Source organism: Typopeltis vanoorti, chromosome 8, assembly GCF_054136105.1.
Source record: "Typopeltis vanoorti isolate ZY-2024b chromosome 8, IOZ_Tvanoo_1.0, whole genome shotgun sequence".
Taxonomy (NCBI): Eukaryota; Metazoa; Arthropoda; class Arachnida; order Uropygi; family Thelyphonidae; genus Typopeltis; species Typopeltis vanoorti.
The window spans coordinates 121,460,740-121,482,665 of record NC_143556.1 but is presented as its reverse complement, the minus strand read 5'-3'; the positions used below and the strand labels follow the sequence as shown (position 1 = coordinate 121,482,665).

At 35.0% G+C, this 21,926-nt stretch overlaps 1 protein-coding gene across 1 annotated transcript in view; it reads right to left on the bottom strand.

Annotated features, from left to right (window-relative positions):
- Positions 1-21,926, bottom strand: part of Cubn (Cubilin) — a 2,223,842-nt gene that overhangs the window by 1,384,517 nt on the left and 817,399 nt on the right. The window contains exon 25 of the mRNA XM_090396294.1: positions 3,295-3,481. Within this exon, the coding sequence (XP_090252420.1) occupies positions 3,295-3,481 (187 nt within the window). The remainder of the gene's footprint in view (positions 1-3,294; positions 3,482-21,926) is intronic.

The window sequence follows — 21,926 nt, the reverse complement described above, 5'->3', positions numbered from 1 at the left end:
CATCTCTCTCAGCACCTCCCACTGCCTGCATTTCATGAACACACACATTCCTGTCTCACACATGCCAGATTATTAAACAATGAGATGCAAACATACTATGAAGATTTTGCAGCATGCATAGCAATCTGCAAAATCTTTAACTAGGTTATAAATAATGTAATCTTTAACTGGGTGACGGCTATAGCTGTTATTGAAACTTTGAAACTAGCGGCTGCCATGTTGAATGATCCCTACCTGTGGAGACAATACTGAGATTGTAAAATCCTAACTGAATACTAATCAAATACCACACAATAACAGAAAAAATCATCAATTCGAATATTGCGAACTTAAATAAGAGTATTGTCATGAAATAAATACAATAATATCTTTTCTTACTACATTATACAAGTATCCCTTGCTTAATGCAGGATTTGATTAACACAGTGAAGTTAATTGCAGCAATCCCTTGATGTACACAGCAATAGTTTTGATTAAAGCGCTTTTAATGCTGCGGAACTCGCAGCTGATCTGACAAATACGTGCCAAATGTTTAATATAAATATTCTTACACAATTCAGTGTATAGGTTGGAGGTCTTGAGTAGCTGTGCATTCATATGTTATGAGTGATATTCCACAATGTTTTTTGCTGTCAGTTTGGTTTAACACATGTTATGTAAAGGTTTGTGATATTTGACAGTAAATTGTATCTGAGAGATACCGCTTCAGTAGTTTTTTTTTTTTTTCTTTGGTCAATAATTTCTAGATTGTAACTGAAAATAAATAAACCATCACGTATTACTGAAATAGAGAGCCAAAGGCTTATTTATCATACATGTCCTCTAGGAGATGTGCTTTACATTATGGAAAATACTAAGGAAAGTGATCTCGAGCTTACTCCACCTTTACTACGAGTTGCCCATAAGTTTGCTTATGCTAGCATCCACCGAAACTTTTAGTTTCTATATATTTGGCATGAAACACTTGTAGTTTCTATATTTGGCTATGAAATAATGTTGGATTCGATATCCACTTAATTTGTACCATCATGTATTATATTTGCAGTGTTTTTTCTTTATGTTTTATTGCTTGTTTGCCGAGGTCTGGAGAGTCATTTTGCTTGTTATCGTAGAATTTATGCCGATAAGAAAAAAACTAAAACTGTTCAAATGACTCTTGATAACTTCTTTTGATAAAAAAATTGCAGTAAATAATGTAGGCATAAATATTTATTAAACATTTACTTTGCTTTCAATTTTTATCTTTCCTAAAAGAGTACCATATAAAACGAATTATTAATACAGTAATCGACCATGGACGAATTGTAATTTTTACCATTGATTATTAGATTTGATTAACGCAATTTTGATATATGCGGTAACATCAAGGGATTAATTAACCGTGTTAATCGAGGGATACCTGTACTTATCTTTTTTAACAGGTTGTGTCACTCGTTGTGTCCATCTCTGCACACTAGCTTTTCAGATAAGTGACACAAATTCAAGCTAACATAACACATTCAACTTGAAACATTAATTCTACATTTTCTTTTTTATAATTTTATACTCTTTAATTCTTTCTTACATTTATTCCAATATTGTAAGCATTTGTATTTTTTCATGGGTTGTTTTGTGTTTAATGTCAGGTTCCTGCTAATCCTTTTCTTATGTTTCACATGATTTCTTTTGTTCTATTTCCTGGGGTTTTCTTTGTTCTGAGTACCATCATTTTTCTTTCTTTCTTAGTTTTACCATATATAAAAATTGTTCTATCCTCATTTTGACCTTCTACAGTTTGCAACATCAAGCTTAAAACAGCATCAGTTCTATGGTATTTTTCCTTTGCTTATTTTAGGGCATTTTGTTATAATAAAGTTCACTAAAGCGTGCTTCTGTTGTAATTTCAAAATATTACTTCAAAAAAAAATGAAATATCACACAACAGAGAAATTAAAAGTAAAATTCATAAAACACAGAAACATACCGAATTTCCAAGTAATCATATCGACAGTTTTGATGACTCTACAAATGAAAATCAGTGATATTTAACATTATTTGGTGTGTCGACTCAGTGCATGAAGTAACCAAATACATTCCTTACTGTGAGGATAATTCTGGGGATTATACGTACAGATAAGTATGTATAAAAAAATACGTACAGATAAAGATAAGTACAGGTATCCCTCGATTAACACGGTTAATCGAGGGATACCTGTACTTATCTTTTTTAACAGGTTGTGTCACTCGTTGCGTCCATCTCTGCACACTAGCTTTTCAGATAAGCGACACAAATTCAAACTAACATAACGCATTCAACTTGAAACATTAATTCTACATTTTCTTTTTTATAATTTTATACTCTTTAATTCTTTCTTACATTTATTCCAATATTGTAAGCATTTGCACTTTTTCATGGGTTGTTTTGTGTTTAATGTCAGGTTCCTGCTAATCCTTTTCTTGTTTCACATGATTTCTTTTGTTCTATTTCCTGGGGTTTTCTTTGTTCTGAGTACCACCATTTTTCTTTCTTTCTTAGTTTTACCTTGATGATGAAAGTTTATTTTTCACTTGGTTAGAGTAATCATTTTAGTTTAATCCTTTATCCAAGTGTTAGCAAACAAAGTTTGCGCCTGAAAGTATCTTCAGGACTGGGGTAAGGTGGTACAACACCAGGGCAACTCGTTGCAAAGGTGGAGCAAGTTACCAACACTCCTGTCTCAGTATCTCCTATAATGCAAAACACATCTCCTTGCAGATATGTCTTATGTTATGCATTAAGGGAAGGGGATGAACTGCTAATGCTTCTGCCTGGTATCTCAACTTGGGCCTGGCTCCCACTGAAGAGACCTCAATAAAGGTCGAAACTAGTCTGGGTAGTGGCCCTTCCCTTAATGCATAACATAAGACATATCTGCAAGGAGATGTGTTTTGCATTATAGGAGATACTGAGACAGGAGTGTTGGTAACTTGCTCCACCTTTGCAACGAGTTGCCCTGGTGTTGTACCACCTTACCCCAGTCCTGAAGATACTTTCAGGCGCAAACTTTGTTTGCTCACACTTGGATAAAGGATTAAACTAAATTTATTATTTAGTTTTACCATATATAAAAATTGTTCTATCCTCATTTTGACCTTCTACAGTTTGCAACATCAAACTTAAAACAGCATCTCCTTTGCTTATTTTAGGGCATTTTGTTATAATAGTGTTCACTAAAGTGTGCTTCTGTTGTAATTTCAAAATATTACTTCAAAAAAAAATGAAATATCACACAACAGAGAAATTAAAAGTAAAATTCATAAAACACAGAAACATACCGAATTTCCAAGTAATCATATCGACAGTTTTGATGACTCTCCAAATGAAAATCAGTGATATTTAACATTATTTGGTGTCCACTCGGTGCATGAAGTAACCAAATACATTCCTTACTGTGAGGATAATTCTGGGGATAATTTGGAGACTGTATAATTCCTGATTCAACAAAATATTCTCCTCCACAAACTATAAAATATAAAACAAAACAGCAAAAATTATGTTGAGTTTGGAGACCATATAATTCCTGATTCAACCAAATATTCTCATCTACAAACTATAAATATAAAACAAAAAAAAATTTTTTTGTTTGTTTTATAACATATTTAATTCAAAATAACGTATTTTTATGAAAGAAAACTTAAACTAGGATGCTCCTGCAATTACAATTTTATTTTTAAAGTAACAAAGATAAAATAGCCAGTTGAGAGGAGGCAGCAAAAAAAAAAAAAAAAGAGAGAGAGAGAGAAGTATTAGTATTAAGAGAGAATTCTCTGTACGTCTTCAGTAACACTGGTTTTTTAAGTTTGTGCTTTTCCCTTTATATCTAAACTCAACAGTGCACACTGTACTAGTATCCTTCATGGCAGTTGCCAGAACTAACAGATTGTTACCTAGCAAGCCACCATTTAAGGAATGCATTATTTGTAACACAGTTGATGATTTTATTACACACTATGCATCCTGTAGTTTAAAATGTGGCAGTTAAGGAATCAAAATGTGTTAGGTGTGCATTAAATACTAACAGTGCATAACAAGAAAGCAAGAAAATGAGAGAGACAGGGATGGAGAGGAAATTAGAGAAAGTCAAGAGAGTGCAGAGCAAAGGGATAGAGATGAGAGGAAGTAGAAGAAATGGGAGGGAAAGTAGAGTGAGAGAGATTGGAAGCAGAAAAGGTCATCAATGCCAGTGAGAGAGGAAGGAATGGAGCTGTTCAGAATATCATGTATGTAGAGATTTGATGACCTGACGACAAAGAATAGAGTCCATGAGGAGTGCATGCAGAGAGTGTAGCAATGACAATGAAGCAAAGTGAAAATGTACAGGAGATGATAGTTGTGATTGGTACAAATGATTTGAGACACAGCGTGAATCATGCAGCAAAAGATTTGAAATTGGTGTTAGGAATAGTGCAGCAGAAATATATTAGAGTAGTGTTTCTCAAACTTCAGATATCCGCATACCCCTTCTTAAATTTTCATTATTACCAAGTAATCCTTATCAAATAATAAATAAATAAATAAATAAAGCATATTTCATTGTAAATGTCTATGTTATTTGAATTTATATGTTCATGTAAACAAAGAATATGATTTATTTTTAAAAGAACAAAATTTCGAATAGGTTCATCTTCAATTCCCGTCCATGAAAATCCGCATTTCAAGTATGGTAATTCATATCATACTTACGAAGATTTTTCATCTTCTTCCTAGTTGGTTCTCTAGAAATGTCAGACAACTCATCCTTATCAATTTCATTTGATCCAGATGCAATATCAACGTTTTTTTGTTGCTTACAGTTACTTGTATTTGCTCACTTTTGTGGGTTTTATAAATCCAAAGATCCATACTTAAGAATTTGAAAGCTAAAAAAAATTACCGTATTTATTCGAATATAACTCGCACTTTTTTCTCAAAATTAAAGCTAAAAAATCGTGATGCGAAATACATGCGGAGTTTTCGGAAACTAAAGTTTTCAGAAAAAAAACTACAAATGGTGTGCCTTACCAAGAAGCTCCTACTCTCTATCGCTATGTTAGGCATCGAGAACAGTTTCCTTATGTGCATTGTCACAGTCATCTACCCAAATAATACCCAAATCTACCCAAAAATAGCTTCATCTTCTTTCTAATTATTTCAAACAAAAATTACCAGTAATTTACAAGACTTGAGATACGTAGAGCAGCTATGAAGAAGTGCATATGATTGGTGTGGTATTAACAAAAGATCGCGTTGTGCGAACCAAAGACAAATTAGCATTTCATCAGTTGAGTTGAAATGCTAATTCTCTTCAACCGAATTCCATAATATCTGAAACACATTCACTATATATTACTTAGTTTTAACAGGTTCACGACATGGTGGTGAACCTATTGAAACAAGCAAAACCATATGTTGCACCGGAAACATAAGGTTTTGCTCGAGTTTATACAGCAGTTTCTGTTGGAGGGGAGATGTGATTCATTAGTTAGTGACGTTTTTATCCAGTTGTCTCTAATTGCACTATTTGTTGAGAAATATGATTCCATGCATTAATGATACATAGCCAAAAATTGCAAGGTACCCCCTGAAGACCTTTCACGTATCCACGGGGGTATGCGTACCACACTTTCAGAAACACTGTATTAGAGGGAAGACAGAGTGTGTTGGCTCGATATGATAACGCAGAAAAGACGAGTGATAATGAATGAGATGAGAGTCTTCTGATTTCTCAACCAACTTGAGAAATCAGAAGGTGTAAACTATATTGCATAGCACATGGGGAGTAATAACAGATACATGAGTACTCATAAACCAATGGTTTTTCCTACAAATGCCAGAAGCAGTAAACACAAAATGAATGAGTTACGGCATTGATTGACTCAATCTCTCCAAAGATTGCTAGTGTCATTGCAATTTGGATAACTGAGGAAGATGTCCTGAAAGAGATAAAATTTTAAGGATATAGTATTTAGCAGAATATGGGAAGAAAATGCAGTGGTGGAGGTTACTCATGATAAGAGATGAACTGTGCCCTTCTAAGGGAAAGAATCACATGGAAATGACACTAATGGCTTTGAGAATATATATATATATATATATATATATACACAGGTATCCCTCGATTGAGAATATATATATATATATATATATATATATATATATATATACACACACACACAGGTATCCCTCGATTAACGCAATTAATTAATCCCTCGATGTTACCACATATATCAAAATCGTGTTCATCAAATCTAATAATCAATGGTAAAAATTACAATTCGTCCATGATCGATTACTGTTAATAATTCGTTTTATATGGTAATCTTTTCTTTTTCTTCTTCATGTAGCTTCCTCAGTGAGAGGGTGCAGCACCATGTCCTTCCAGTTCTCTCTGTTGGTGGCTTTCCTTTTTGTTTCTGCATAGCCATGTGATCCTGTCCATGATCTTATATATTCAAGCTGTGTCCTTTGTTTTTGCCTCTTGATTCTTTTCCCATAATTTTTCCTTCTAAAACTGTTAATATCCTCTGTCCTGCTGAACCTCTCAGTACATGTCCTGCCAATCTCATCTTTCTCTGGATCATTTCCTGTAATAAAGATCTCTGCATTCTGATTCTCTGTAGGACATCTGTATTTGTCACATGTTCTGTCCATGGGATTTTCAGAGCTCTCCTATAGCACCACATTTCAAATGCCATTATCTGTTGCCTTACTCTCTTCTTGAATATCCAGGTCTCACTTCCATATGTGAAAATTGGCCACACTAATGTTCTCATCATTCTTTTCTTTGTCTCGATACTCACAGAACTTCTGAGCAGATCTTTATTTTTCCAGAATGCATCTTTAGCTATGGCTGTTCTTTTTTTTTTTTTTTCTTTATCTTGCTTTCCATCTGCAGTAAAGTAGTTTCCTAAATATTTGTATTCTATTGTATGTTCAATTTTCATATTGTTTATGAATATTTCTGGCTCAGATCTACTTTCTTCTGAGATTTTCATTATTTTGGGCTTTTTTAAGCATTAATATCTAATCCAAATTAACTTCTTCAATTAGTACCTGCAGAAAATTGACTAGTTTGTTTCTGTTTTCTGCTATTAGAATGGTATAATCAGCATATCTAAGATTGTTGTATTTTATGCTATTGATACTAATTCCTGTTTTTTTGTTTTTCAATCTTTTTCATCACTGTCTCACTATAGATATTAAATAGATTTGGTGAAAGGATAAAACCTTGTCTAACTCTTCTTTTTATTTTCATTTCAGAAGTCTCAGAGTTAAACAGCTGCATTTTCTGTTTGGTGTAAATCATTTTTATAATCTTAAGTACATTATTATTATTATTATTATTATTCAGGCCTCCACTGAGTCAAAAGACTCATCGTGGGAGGTCCTTCCTAAGAAACACAAAGTCTATCAAGAATCATCGAAGGGAGGACCTGCCCTAAGAAACACAAAGTCTATCATACCACTACTTGAACTAATTGACTGTTCTCTCTCACCACTCCATCAACCACCCTCCGGGCAAAGAAACCACTCCTCATCCTCTTGTTCACAGTTTCCTTCTGTAACTTCCAGGGATGGCCTCTTGTCATCACTACTTCCCGCTGTTCAACCAAGCGAAAGAACTCCCCAGTGTCAACACTGTAAACAACTCTCAACAGTTGAAAAGTCTCAATCATATCACCTCTCCTTCTTCTATCCACCAAACTCTGCAGTCCACATTCTCTCAGCCGATCCTCATAACTAATATGGTACAGTCCTAAACAATTTTTGTTATCCACAGTTAATTTATCCCCTTCAAATTCTGGGGATCAAGTCTGAGAACAATAGTCCAAGTGAGGTCTGATCAGAGACTTATACAACAGAATGATAACCCTTTTATCTTTGCAGGTCGGTGTCCTTCTCATTATTGACGCAATCCTCTGTGTTACCTTCACCACCTTTGCAATATGTCCCCTAAATTTCAGGCTTCTATCAATCATCAACCACAGATCTCCTGTCTCCCTTACTTCCTACAGTATAACTCCTCCCATAGAATATGCAGCGTCCCATCGATGTTTCCCAAACCTCAAGACCTTACATTTTGCTGCATTAAACCGATACCCCCAGTCATTTGTCCATTTGTCTTGCTTATTCAAATCCTTTTGCAGGGCTACCACATCTCCACTTACTAATAACTCTTCAGAGCTTGACATCATCTGCAAACAACTGAATCCCCCTGCAATCCACTGACAATATCTTTGATATAGCAGTTGAACAATACAGGTCCCATTACTGAGCCCTGTGGGATCCCTCTTGTAACTCTCTGCCTCCTTGAAACTTCCCCACCATACACAAATCTCTGATACCTATCAGACAGCCAATCCTGAATCCAGTTGACCAATATGACATCCAGACCCATGTGCTGCAATTTAAATATCAGCTTATCATGTGGCACATTGTCAAATGATTTCGCTCAGTCTTAGAAAATGGCAGTATATGCCTTTCCCTTATCCCTTAGCATATTGCTAAAACAAGAGCACCCCTTCACAAATCCATGTTGACTCTCACAGATAACATTACCCTCATCTGCCCAATGCTGTATACGGCCCTTCAATACTTTCTCCAAGATCTTACTAACTACTGATGACACACCAACTGGTATATAATTAGACACTTCCAGTCTGCTACCACCCTTATGCAATGGCACTATCTTACCTTCCATCCATTCCATGGGCACCTTTTCAGTAGCCAGACTTTCGTTGAAAAGCCAGGTCAAAGGCACTGTCAGTTCCCTAGCACATTCTCTCAAAACTCGTGGTAAAATACTATCCAGTACCACAGCTTTATTGATATCCAGTGTACTCAGTGTTTGAAACACACTCTCCTCCTGTATACCTCTAAACCTTGAACCTGCCCTATTCCTCTAGCATTAAAACTGACTCCTCCAGGATGAAATACTCCATTAAAGAGATCATTAAACAATTCTACTATGTCCTCTGCATCAGTCACTCTATTCTCATTTTTATCCCACAATATCATTCTTCCAAAGTCATTTCTCTTCCTAATGGCCACATATCTAAAAAATTCCCTAGGATTTTCTTTGGATCTTAGGGCTAATCTCCTTTCATATTCCGTCTTCCTTACCATACTAGTCACTGTTCTAGCCTCTTCATGCATCTTCTCTTCTACAGCCTCTTTTTCGCATGCAATTCCTGTTTAATATTGTTTGTCATCCACTTTACTCCAAATTGTGTCCTCTTGTTCACTCCTGGTATACAACTTACCATTGCTGCTAACAAATATTCTTTCATAATTTCCCACGCACTAATGATATCCCGGCCTTCCAATTCCTCCCTCCTTGAAACTTCCCCAAGTTGACATCTTAGACTATTATAATCACCTGCCTTATAATTCCACATACGTTCTTCTCTCTTTGAGACTCCTGCATGTCTATTCATTTTCCAAGTCAAAATCACATGGTCACTCTCTCCAACTGGTGAGAGAGATGTCATATCAGTTATTATCAACTCTTCTGATGCTATAACCAAATCCAAAACTCTTGTTCCAGCTATTACATGTTGCCTAAGACATTTGTCCCTCAAGAATTCTAGAAATTCCATTCCCTTATTATTACTTGTATTTTCCTCTTCCCAGCTTATACTGCTGTAGTTGAAATCTCCCATAACAATCATTCTTCTTGCACTTGCCAAGCTTAACTGCCTAAACATCTCCTGCTCCCCATCCTCTGTGCTCCTTAGCTTTTAGCAGCACCCCACTAAATATCCTGTTTTGCGCACCTCTACCTCATATCATATGCTTTCGAAATCACTAATGTCACTGCCTTCCAAAGTCTCCACTCTTAGAGGACATAGGTCGTCACTTATCATAAGCAGTACTCCACCACCACGCTTTCCCTTCCTATCCTGACAAAAATGCTGTACCCAGCGACTTCTATTTCTGTTATTATATCCTCTTCTGTCAACCACCTTTCCGTGATCCCAATAATTTTTGGCCAGGCTGATGCTATCTGTGCCACCAATTCCTCTCCCTAATTCCAGATACTCCTGGCATTAGTATATAGCATATAAATGCCGTTGTTTCTATACCCAGCATTATCCCCTCTAGACTCCACTGAGCTCAGTGTTACCTGATGTCGTCCCCCTTCTTCAAAGTACCCATTCCCACAAGAGGCCATCCCTGCTACCATCCTCCCTGACACACACTGACTTTTTCAGAACAGCAATCTCTCCAGATGCCTATGTCCTTCCTCATTCAAATGTAAGTGGTCTCTTGCATACAATTCCTCTCTGTCCTCAAACACACTTCAAGCATCCATATATTCCAGTCCTCTCTTATCACACATTCTAGCTATTATGTCATTCAATATTACCGCTCTTCTGCTCAGTTCGTCATTATCATACCTAGGAAACACACACACTATCTTTCCTCTCTGTGTCTTCTTTCATACCACCTCATGCAAGAATCTCATATCTCTCGATGCCCTATTTACACCACCACTCAAGTCATTTGTTCCCACCATCACATTCATCTCATCCACCCTTTCACCTCTCTTAACTGCCAAAGCCACCCTTTCTATCGTTCCTTCTGGCAAACACTCCTCATGCATCCTATCTTGATCACCACGGATCATTGACTCCACATACATTATACCTCTTACCATTCCCTCTCTCCTATTGTTTCCATTTTCTCCTCTTCTTTCATTCCCATACTTCTCTCTCATTCCCTCTCTCCTACTGTTTTCATTTTCTTCTCTTCTAGCACTGCCATACCTCTCTCTCATTCCATCTCTCCTACTGTTTCCATTCTCTTCTCTTCTAGTGCTCCCATACCTCTCTCTCATTCCATCTCTCCTACTGTTTCCATTCTCTCCTCCTCTAGCATTCCCATACCCCTCTCTCATTCCGTCTCTCCTACTGTTTCCATTCTCTCCTCTAGCATTCCCATACCCCTCTCTCATTCCGTCTCTCCTACTGTTTCCATTCTCTCCTCTTCTAGCATTCCCATACCCCTCTCTCATTCCCTCTCTTCTACTGTTTCCATTCTCTCCTCTTCTAGCACTTCCATACCCCTCTCTCCAGTTTCCATTCTCTCCTCTTTTATCATTCACAAATTTCTCTCCTCTCCTATCATTCCCAAAACTCTCTGTCTCCCACACTCCAATTTGCCTTGCATTTATCTCTTCCATTCTTCTAATCTCATCTTTCATACTTATCATCATACTTCCCCCAAGACATTCAACCTTCTCTTTTAGCTCCTTTATCTCCCTCTGCAGGTCAGGTCAGTCACTGTAAATCGAAATTCACTCTCCCAAACAAAACCATCTAAACTTTCACAGTCACTCACGCCTTCTACACTATCAACTATTATTTTCTCATTCACATTTTTTATTTCATTCTCTCCTATCCTACTACTCATCTTCCTGTATTCATTTCCCTTTCCTGGAGCAACAAGGTCAGTTATTGAGATATCTGCTGCATTTATTTCCTCCCACTGCCTGCACTTTAAACACACATGCACCCCTTCCTCTCTCACAAGCCAGACATCCAATTCCCGAGATGCGTACATGCCGCAAATACTGCATGCCACAACCTCCCTTATTATATGGCTTATAATAGAGTGCCCAAATGGCAGAGGACTTGGCGAAACGCCATTTACGACTGCAGCTGAATCCGCCATCATTCGTTACTGCCAAGGGATTACTAGCGTAATCATTAATTATTCAAAATCAAAAATAAATAAATACTAAATAAGTTAACAATTACAAGCAAAACAAAACATTAAGTACACTAAATAAAATGAAATAAAATTAAATACAGTAATGAAAACTTAGCTTCGTCTTGTCTTCCACCATTATGCATCCACCCCGTCTTCTCGTTAAACAAAATATACAATATTGCGACAGCACTAACTTCAATAAACAACCACTATAGTACACTCGTATTCCAGAGAAACAATTTAGTAATCAAAAACGTAAAAAAACCAACTATTCATCGATTAAAAACTCACTTTCTTCAGCACAGCTCAAATTCAATGCCACGTGCTACGGCGACATGATAGTACATGATCTTCTATGTCTTGACAATCATGACAAGAACATGATCTTCTATGTCTAATTTATCTAATAAATTGCACATTTTATTATGTTTTACCCGTTCAAAAGCCTTCTGAAAGTCTATGAAGGATATGTAAATATTCCTATTTCTTTCAAGTGATCTTTCTATTAGTACTTTTAGTTCCAGGATAGCATTAATGGTTCCCATTCCTCTTCTGAAGCCTTTCTGTTGTTCACTCAATTCACTGCTTATAGCTCTTTCAATTTGGTTGTTAACAAAGGTTAAAATAATTTTATATGCATGGGATATTGGTACTCTTTTAGGAAAGATAAAAAATGAATGCAAAGCAAATGTTTAATAAATATTTACATCTACATTATTTACTGCAATTTTTTTATCAAAAGTAGTTATCAAGAGTCGTTTGAACAGTTTTAGTTTTTTTCTTATCGGCATAAATTCTACGATAACAAGCAAAATGACTCTCCAGACCTCGGCAAACAAGCAATAAAACATAAAGAAAAAACACTGTAAATATAATACATGATGGTACAAATTAAGTGGATATCGAATCCAACATTATTTCATAGACGAATATAGAAACTACAAGTGTTTCATGCCAAATATATAGAAACTAAAAGTTTTGGTGGATGCAAGCATAAGCAAACTTATGGGCAACTCGTAGTAAAGGTGGAGTAAGCTCGAGATCACTTTCCTTAGTATTTTCCATAATGTAAAGCACATCTCCTAGAGGACATGTATGATAAATAAGCCTTTGGCTCCCTATTTCAGTAATACATGATGGTTTATTTATATTCAGTTACAATCTAGAAATTATTGAACAAAGAATCAAATAAAAAAACTAAACCATACTATACTGACATCGGACATTGCAGCATCTCTCAGATACAATTTACTGTCAAATATCACAAACCTTTACATAACATGTGTTAAACCAAACTGACAGCAAAATATCATTCAGAACACATCAATGCACAGATACTCAAGACCTCCAAGCTATACACTGAATTGTGTAAGAATATTGAATGATATAATCATGTAATCACAAGAAAGATATTTATTTAACCAAATATTTCAGTCTGGAAATAGCAGACCATCATCAGTGGTATTACAAGAACAGTTTAAAAAATACAAACTAGAATACTAACAATAGATCGTTAAAATTAGAACACACCACATGATGTTATTTCAGTAAGTATGAAAAAGAATATTTTGAAGTAGAAACATGGGATTGAATTTGCTATTAAAAAAAATAATAAAATAAAATAAATAAATAATTAATGAGTAATCTTGATTAGACTTTCCCAGATTTTTGATATAGATATACAGTCATTACGATTCAGGTTGGGGCGATGGAGCAAGGCCTCCATGCTTTCCTTGAACAAACGTTCGAACCTATAACGGGATCTATGTAAGAGGCAAGTCCTGGACCAAAGGATGCTGTGGTCAGTTTCAATCCCATGTTGAGCCAATCCAGACTTTTCAGGTTTGTTGTGAAGAATGGATGATTGATGTTCTTGGATTCTTTTTTCAAGAGAACGTCCGGTTTGTCCAAAATAAGAGAGATCACAGTTGCATGGAATTTGATAAACTCCAGGGAGAGATAAAGTTGAGCATTTGTCTTTAGGAGAATGAAAATGAGAAGACAATTTGTTAATAGGTGAATACGTAGTTGTTAAATCATATTTCTTTAAAATTCTTGCGATAGGTTCTGAAATACCGGAGATATAAGGAATAGGCACTCAACATATTGAAACTTTGTTGTTTTGTAGAGGATTATAAGATTTGAGAAGACGTTGAGTACTTTTTTCAGAAAAGCAATTGAGTTTCATGTGTTGTTGGATAGTAGAAAGTTCTTTCTGTAGATAATCAAAAGTAGAACAATTAGTTTTGGCTCTTCTGATGAGGCATTTTATAATTCCTGTTTTTTGACATGGATGATGGGCTGATTCTTTAAGAATATAACGACCTGTGAATGTTGGTTTCCTGTATACTGTAGTTGTAAGAATATTTGAAGGTGATCGGATGAGGAGAACGTCTAAAAAAGATAAGTGATTGTTTTCTTCTAATTCCATAGTAAACTTTATGTGATGATGCAAGGAATTAATACTGTTTAAAAAGGAAGGTAAAGCGTTTTTGCTGTGAGGCCAAATAGTAAATATGTCATCTATATATCTTACCCAAAAAGATGGTTGAGGGAAAATATATGCAAAGAGGACTTTTTCTAAATGTTCTAAATAGAAGTTGGCTAAAGCCGGGGAAAGAGGACTTCCCATGGCCGTTTCTTCTACTTGGCTATAAAATTTGTTTTGACATACGAAATATCCAGAATGTATTATGAAATCAAATAGTTTTATAATATCTTGAGGAAAGATGCCAGCAAGTAATTTTAAAGTTTCCTTGAGAGGTACATTAGTATATAAAGATTCTATATCAAAACTAACCATAAGATCTGTAGGTTGTAATGAGACATTTTTTAATTTTTCTAAGAAATCTGAGGAGTTTTTTAAAAAAGAATTAGAGTTGCCAATGTAAGATTTCAATAATTTTAAATTATTGAAATCTTACATTGGAATATTTATATTAAACATTTTGCATGTATCTGTCAGATCAGTTGCGAGCTCCGCGGGGTTAAAAGCGCATTAATCAAAACTCTTGTCGTGTACATCAAGGGATTTCCGCAATTAATTTCGGCGCATTAAGCAAGGGATACCTGTATAGTGTGAGATAGAATAGTGGGATGCTGATATAGACAATGAAAAACAGATAATCATTTGAAAAGCAAGTGATCATTATGAAGCCTTCAACTACAGCAATATAAACTGAGGAGTGAAAGCAGCATACATTACTACAGGAACAGAATTATTGAGCTCCTTGAGTGACATCTGCTTTAAGCAGCATGTGGTAAAGGAAACACTAGAATCAAGAGCTTTGGACTTAGTCATAGAATTAGAAGATATACTTGTGATGAGATATCATACTTGCCCTTAGTTGGTGACAGTGACCATGGTAACTGACACAGTCCTGACTTGGAGGAAGGCATGTAGGAGTGTCAAGGTCAAAGGAATCCATGTAAAATTATAAGGCAGTTAACTATCATAGCCTTAGAAATCAGCTAAAGAGCAGTACACTGGATGAAAAATTTGGAGGAAGAGTGATCAGTAGTGCATGGGAGATACTGAAGAAAAAATTATTGGCAGAAATGACAGATTGTATACCTCAAATGAAGAAGATTAAGCACGGAGTGAACTAGAGAAATTAAACAGGATAACTAGAGAAATTAAAAGGAATTAAAAGAAATCAGAAGGAATTCTACATGAAAAAGTGAATTCGAATGGCATGAAAAAAAAAGAGAAAATGGTTTACATGACGAATATAAGGTTAAGTCGAGGATGGTAACTAATATAGTAAGGAAAGAAAAATTAGAATACAAGAGACTACTGCTGTAATCCAATGAGAATCTCAAGGAAATTTTTTTCTCTATGTTCCAGAGGCAGAAAAATGATTGTGGACAGATTACCTTACTGGATAGAGATGGGAGTCAGGTGACCAAGAAAAGTGACATATTCAAGCTATTTAATGATCACTTTATTACAGTTTTATATCTTTATAAAATTGATCTTACTCCTAGAGGAATAAGGAAGAGTTACATATTAGAAGTGAATCAGCAAGATGTGTTTCGAATACTGAATATGCCAGATGTCGCTAAGCCAGAAGGACTAGATAAAATTTAATCATGTGCTGTGGAATTCACTGTACCATTAACCTGGCTACTCTTTAATGAAAGTTTGGAAACACAGAAGTTCCTAGAGAGAAGAAGAAGAAGAGAGTATGATTATGCTACTGCATAGGAGTGGTTATAGAATGGAAGTATTCAACCGTAAGCTAGTTTCTATTACTTCTGTAAGTGCTAAGATTTTGGAGGCATTGGTAAGAATTCATATATTAGAATCAGGTAGATGAGTGAAATTTTATTTATACACAGACCAGCATTGATCTCTTAAGCATACCTGCACTCTCTGATCACTCACCTGCCACATTTCTAACTGATGTGATGCGAACATGCCACAAGCACTGCATGCAACAAAATCCTATAGTATGTTTTGTAAAATGTAGCCCTTGAATGATAGCTGACTAAACTATAAAATATCAGTAAACTGAAATGCAGTGGTTCCCATTATTCAAACCAGGTCCATACTTACACTTTTCGGGAGCCAAGGCATAAGACTCTATTGCCTAGGACCCAGAAAATTTACAGTACATGACGTAATATAAATTCTAAAAATTATATATAACATCAATTAAAACCAAAAACGAGGCAATAAAGTAATTCTTAAAACATTTAAAAAAAGATATTATCAATGTTTCTCAACAATTTCAGAACTAGCAAAAAATAAATTTCAAATGATCTAGATTTGCCTTAAATACATAAATGAAAAATCAAGTTAAATAAAGCTTGAAATAAATGAATAGAATAGCAACTCACAGATATGAACTGTAGACTAAAATACACAAACATTATTCAAGAAAAAATAAAAGAGTTTGAGAACAGGAATCAAGCCTTGGTGAATCAGTAGCAAGTCCTGAAGAGAATACTGATTGATTCTGCCAGAGAGGCATGTGGTGAGGTTGTCTGCAAGGATAGAAAAATCAGAACTCCATGGTGGACACAGGAAGTTAATGAGGCAGTGAAGGAAAAGAAGAAAGCATATTAAAAGTTCCTGGCAAATAAGTCAGCTTGTGCTCTTAAAGAATACAGAGACAAATGTAAGAAAGCTAAACAATGTGTAAAACTAGATAAACAAAAGTCATGGGAAGACTTTGGTAAGAACATAGAAAATAAAAATCAAGGGGGTAAGGTATTATGGAGGTTATTGAAGAAGCTCAGAAATTTAAGAAAGAGTGCTGTAAAAGGAGTTAGAAATGATAAAGGTGACATGAAAACTGGAGAAAAAGATATCTTTGATGTAGAGTAATTACTTCGAAAAATTACTAAATGAAACAAGCAGTGATAGCACAGTGGTAAAAAACACACAACACACAAAAATACATATCCATATTGGTAGTAGAAAAAGCCATCAAAGGGCTGAAATGTGGAAAGGGAGTAGACGATATTTGACCAGAAATGCTCAAATATGGAGATATAAAATTCTTACAGTGGCTGCACTGCATGGTTTAGAAAGACTGGACAGAAGGACGAATTCCAGATGATTGGAATAGAGCTCTCATAGTACCCATATATAAAAAGGAAAAAAAAAAAAAAAAAATGTGAGAATTACAGAGCTATTTCTCTACTGAGTGTTACTGGAAAGATTCAGCAATTATAGTGGGTGTTTCAAAAAAATGACCTGATTTCAAATAATTACATTTAATAATGAAAATGTGGTACAGTTACAAAATAAAATACTAAGTATGAAGAAATTACCAACCTGGGCCAAGGCCATTCACATGATACAAGTCGCATTAATTTGTAGTTCGTGGTTGCAGAGATATACACTTTTCAAATCGGGAGATTCTTTTTGAAACACCCGGTATCGAGAAACAGTTGAGTAGGATTGTGGAAGAAAAGCTTGGTGAAGAACAAGCTGGATTCAGGCCAAATAGAGGCTGTCAGGATCAGATCTTCACTTTACGACTAATAGTTGAGAAATCATGGGAATATAACAAAGATCTGTATATAAGCTTTGTAGATCTAGAAAAGGCATATGACAAAGTGCCAAGAGAGAAGCTATTCAATATGCTACAGTTATATGGTGTCAATGGAGAATTATATGAAGCAATACTTAGTATTTATTTGAGTTGTAAGTCAGCATAGAATGAAGGAAGTAAACAAAGATGGTTTAATGTTAAATCTGGTGTCAGACAAAGATGTACATTATCCCCCTTGTTATTCATTATCTATATGGATCACGTTATGAAGGAAAGTGGTATTAAACATGATATCAGAATTGGAAATGTTAATGTTAGCTCTTAGCTTTATGTGGGCAATGTTATACTTCTAAATAAATCTGGTACAAGTCTACAAGATTCCCTGACTAAATTGAATAATTGCTGTATAGATATGGTATGAAGGTCTACAATAAAAAGACAAAGACAATGAAAATAGGCAGAATCATTGAAAATGTCAACTGCATGGTGAATGGAGAAAACCTATAGAACAAGTGAAACATTTCAGCTACTTAGGCATGATTTTTAGTGAAGATGGTAAATTAAATGAGATGATCAACATGTGATCAATATGAGATGAAATATGAGACAACAGAATCACCAAGGCTGATATACTAGGAAAGTCAACTGAATAAATTTATGGAATAAGAGAGAAATTAGTCACAACAGTAAATTGTTTTTAATTAAAAGACACTCTATAAAAGACAGTTCAAACCAATTTTAACTTATGGATCTAAGAGCTGGGACAGAAGTAAAACACTCAACGAAAGACTAGAGACCACAGATATGAGATTCTTGAGAAAGATTTGGGGCATGAACAGATGGCATCAATGGCAATATCATATTAAAAACAAGGATATTAGGAAAGAACTTGACAATGTCAGCATCCAGAAATGCATTAGCAGAGCCAATCTCAGGTGGTATGGTCACTTAAACATATTGGGAGAGGAAAGATTAGCAAAACAAGTGTTCTCTGCCAGGTTGGCAGGAAAACGACCCAGAGGAAGACCATGATATAGGTGGATTGATATGGTAAAAAGTGACTTAGAAGATAGAAATATAAGATCTGATAATGTCGGAGCCTTGACATGTAACAGACTGACCGATTTGGAAGAAAATTGAATTGTAGATAGGAAGTTATTAATGATGTAAATTTTTCATGTAGTACTATTATATCCTGTATACTCTTTGAGAGTACATGGCAGAAATTTGATGATGATGATGTAAATCTTAATAAATAAACAGCAATCCTTGATTAATGCAGCTAATGCGTTCTTTAAAACAGACACATTAATCGAAAATGCACTAAGCAAATATAATTACCTATGGGAAAAAGTATAATTCATTCCTCAGATTTCTTTTTTCACACTTAATTTTTTTTTATAAAAGAATTAGGATATGTCTCAGGGTCTAGTTAAAGGAAAACCATGAAGCTGAAAGACAATAAAACATATTCAGAATATAAATTTATTATTCTGCTTCTTAACAAAGAATTGAGCTGACGTAGTTTGACAGGCATTCTGTTTCTTTTTTTCATATAGCCAACGGTATGGCTCTATTGCTTCTTCTGCAAATTTTACCGAATTTCAATTTTCACCATGGTCAGTCTCTCAGCATTGCTGCTTAAAAACTTTGATTGTACGAAAATTATTTTCATATTGTTTCTGTGAAACCTCTTTGGATTTGTCACTGATTAAATTTTCATATTCTTTAGGATCTTCCTGCTGTGCATCTAAATTTAGTAGGTCGGAATCACCCAATTTCTCAGAATGAGAATTAATTAATAAGATTAATTTGAAAAGCTTCTAAAATTATTTGCACAATGTGGAAGAATGTGCTTCCAAACTGCTCGCATAATGCTAGCAATAATTTCATTCAACTCTGTGATTTTATAACCAGGCTGAGATTTCTCTGATTTTCTAGAAAAGTCTTCGAAGGCATTAGCTTCAAAAAAAAAGCCAGTTACATCAACATTAAATATATCATTGATAGCCCTTTCTTTCCAGGTTACAAAGAGACAATGCTTTTGATTTAATAATGCCAGTGTTTAGCAGAATCCATTTTTGGTTACAATCTTTGATCTGTGTAAAAAGAAGTCTCCTTAATTCAATCATTATAATACTTTGATTTCAAGTGCATGCATGATGAACTTGAAGCAGCCTTACCTTTCTCTTTGTATTCAGCAGTTGATTCACCCATTTTTGTGTTCTTGTCCTATCTTTGCTCTGGACTTGCCTTGTTCATTTTTATTTATTATTCAAGTTTTTCTTCCAATCAGATTACTTTTCGAATCATTTTCACACTTCTCATTTTTCCTCACTAATTCTTTTACTCATGATTAAACTAAACGTTAGGAAAATAATTTAAAATGCTATGTAAAGCAGACGACATAAATTTTGGCGGTAAATTTGGAACATAGTGTATATGTAAATAGTGTAGTGTGCCATTAAAAAATAACTTTGTAAAATGTTTCCAATCAGTTACTATATTATTTCATCCTGGTGAGTGATTTTTTAAAATAGTCAGCCATAAAAAATGCATAGATTGAAAATTTTTAAAATCTGTAACATTTATTTTTTAAGACAGGCGCACTAATCGAATTTGGGTATCGAAAAAAAATCACGCACTAATCGGGGGTGCATTAATCAAGGGATTATGGTATAAATAGTATTTGTATTCTTGCTTTTTTTTAAAAAAAAAGGCCCATATGATCTATTTAGATATCGACTTGAAGCAACAACACCCTTTTTTTTTCAGCTAGAGGAAATTTAACAGAAAACAATCCTAAATTTTTTGTTCCATTTTACTGTTTTTACTTATTATATTATTTACTTTTAATTCTTTGATTTCAAATCTCATTGCTTGAGGCCCTTAAACTGCTCTAATTTATCGAGGCCTTCAGCAAGAGCCTTGTGCACCTGTGCACAAGTATGGACCTTATTAAGACACTGAACAAAGAAGAACACTGACAAACCATATCAAAATATTACATTAAAGAGCAAATTCTCTCTCCCTCTATGTTCAGTGGACATCCACAGGTGCCATATGGTCACTCCGATGCTCGATAATGTGCCACACCAGACCTCTCCAAGTAGTCTTGTTGTTTGCTTTTCTGGCAGCCTTAACTCTCTGAAGATCAGTTACTCCACACACACACACACACACACACACACACACACACCATCCATCCATCTCGTTGATGGTCTACCTGTTCCTCTTCTTCAAGGAACTTTACCTTCTCTTACTGTTCTGAGACGTCCTCCTTCCATCCTTTCTATGTGTCCAAAATATTTTAACTTTCTTCTGTCAATATCCTTAAGGAGCTTTAAAGTTCTACTATTCTTTTCTAACCCCCATTCATTTGTACACCTTTGATCCCTTGAGAGTATGGCAATGTGCAGATAAGCCTGCTGTTGATTTTTAAATAGAAGAGTGCATGTCTGTACAATTTGACTCTTTCAATAATAAAAGAACCATAGTCAAATACCTTTAGGACTTTGCAAAGATGCTCATGTTCTACTCTGTCAAAAGTCTTCTCCTAGCACTCATCAGCCTTGATCAAGGCTGATGAGTGCTGGGTTTTCATTTCTGCAGCTTGTAATGTGGATAATATCTCTTATCAGATGAAGTTTATCATGTATTGGTGTTCTTGGACCAGAATAAGTTGGATATTGGACAATAGCTTCCAGAAGTGTTCGTTTTAGTCAGTTTTCAATAATTATGGAAATAATTCCATAATTATTTCCATTGCAAGTAGCCTACTTCCCACTGAAGTAGGCTATTTGCAATGTTTTAAGGAGAAGTGGTCTGAGTTGATTCCAGATGATCTGGGGAAAAATCTGTTATGAGTCCATCAAGACCAGAAGATTTGGTCTTTGGTAAGAATTTGCATACAGTTTTGATTTCATCTAGAGCAGTGTTTCTCAATGGTTTGCGACAATGGGATAGGTGGTCTGCAGCAGACTTATATTAAATAAATAAATATATATATTTTTAATTATCCAAATAAAATAAATTAAAATTGAATAAGTAAGTAAAAATTATTGAAATAAAATGGATACTTAAAAAAAACAACAAGTAGTGGCAGAATGACGAATAAAAGAGGGGTGAAATGAACAACAGTATAATTTTATTGCTTCCGCCTTCCCTTGCTGTTTTGTCAGATTTGAAGTAAACATGTGTTATCCACA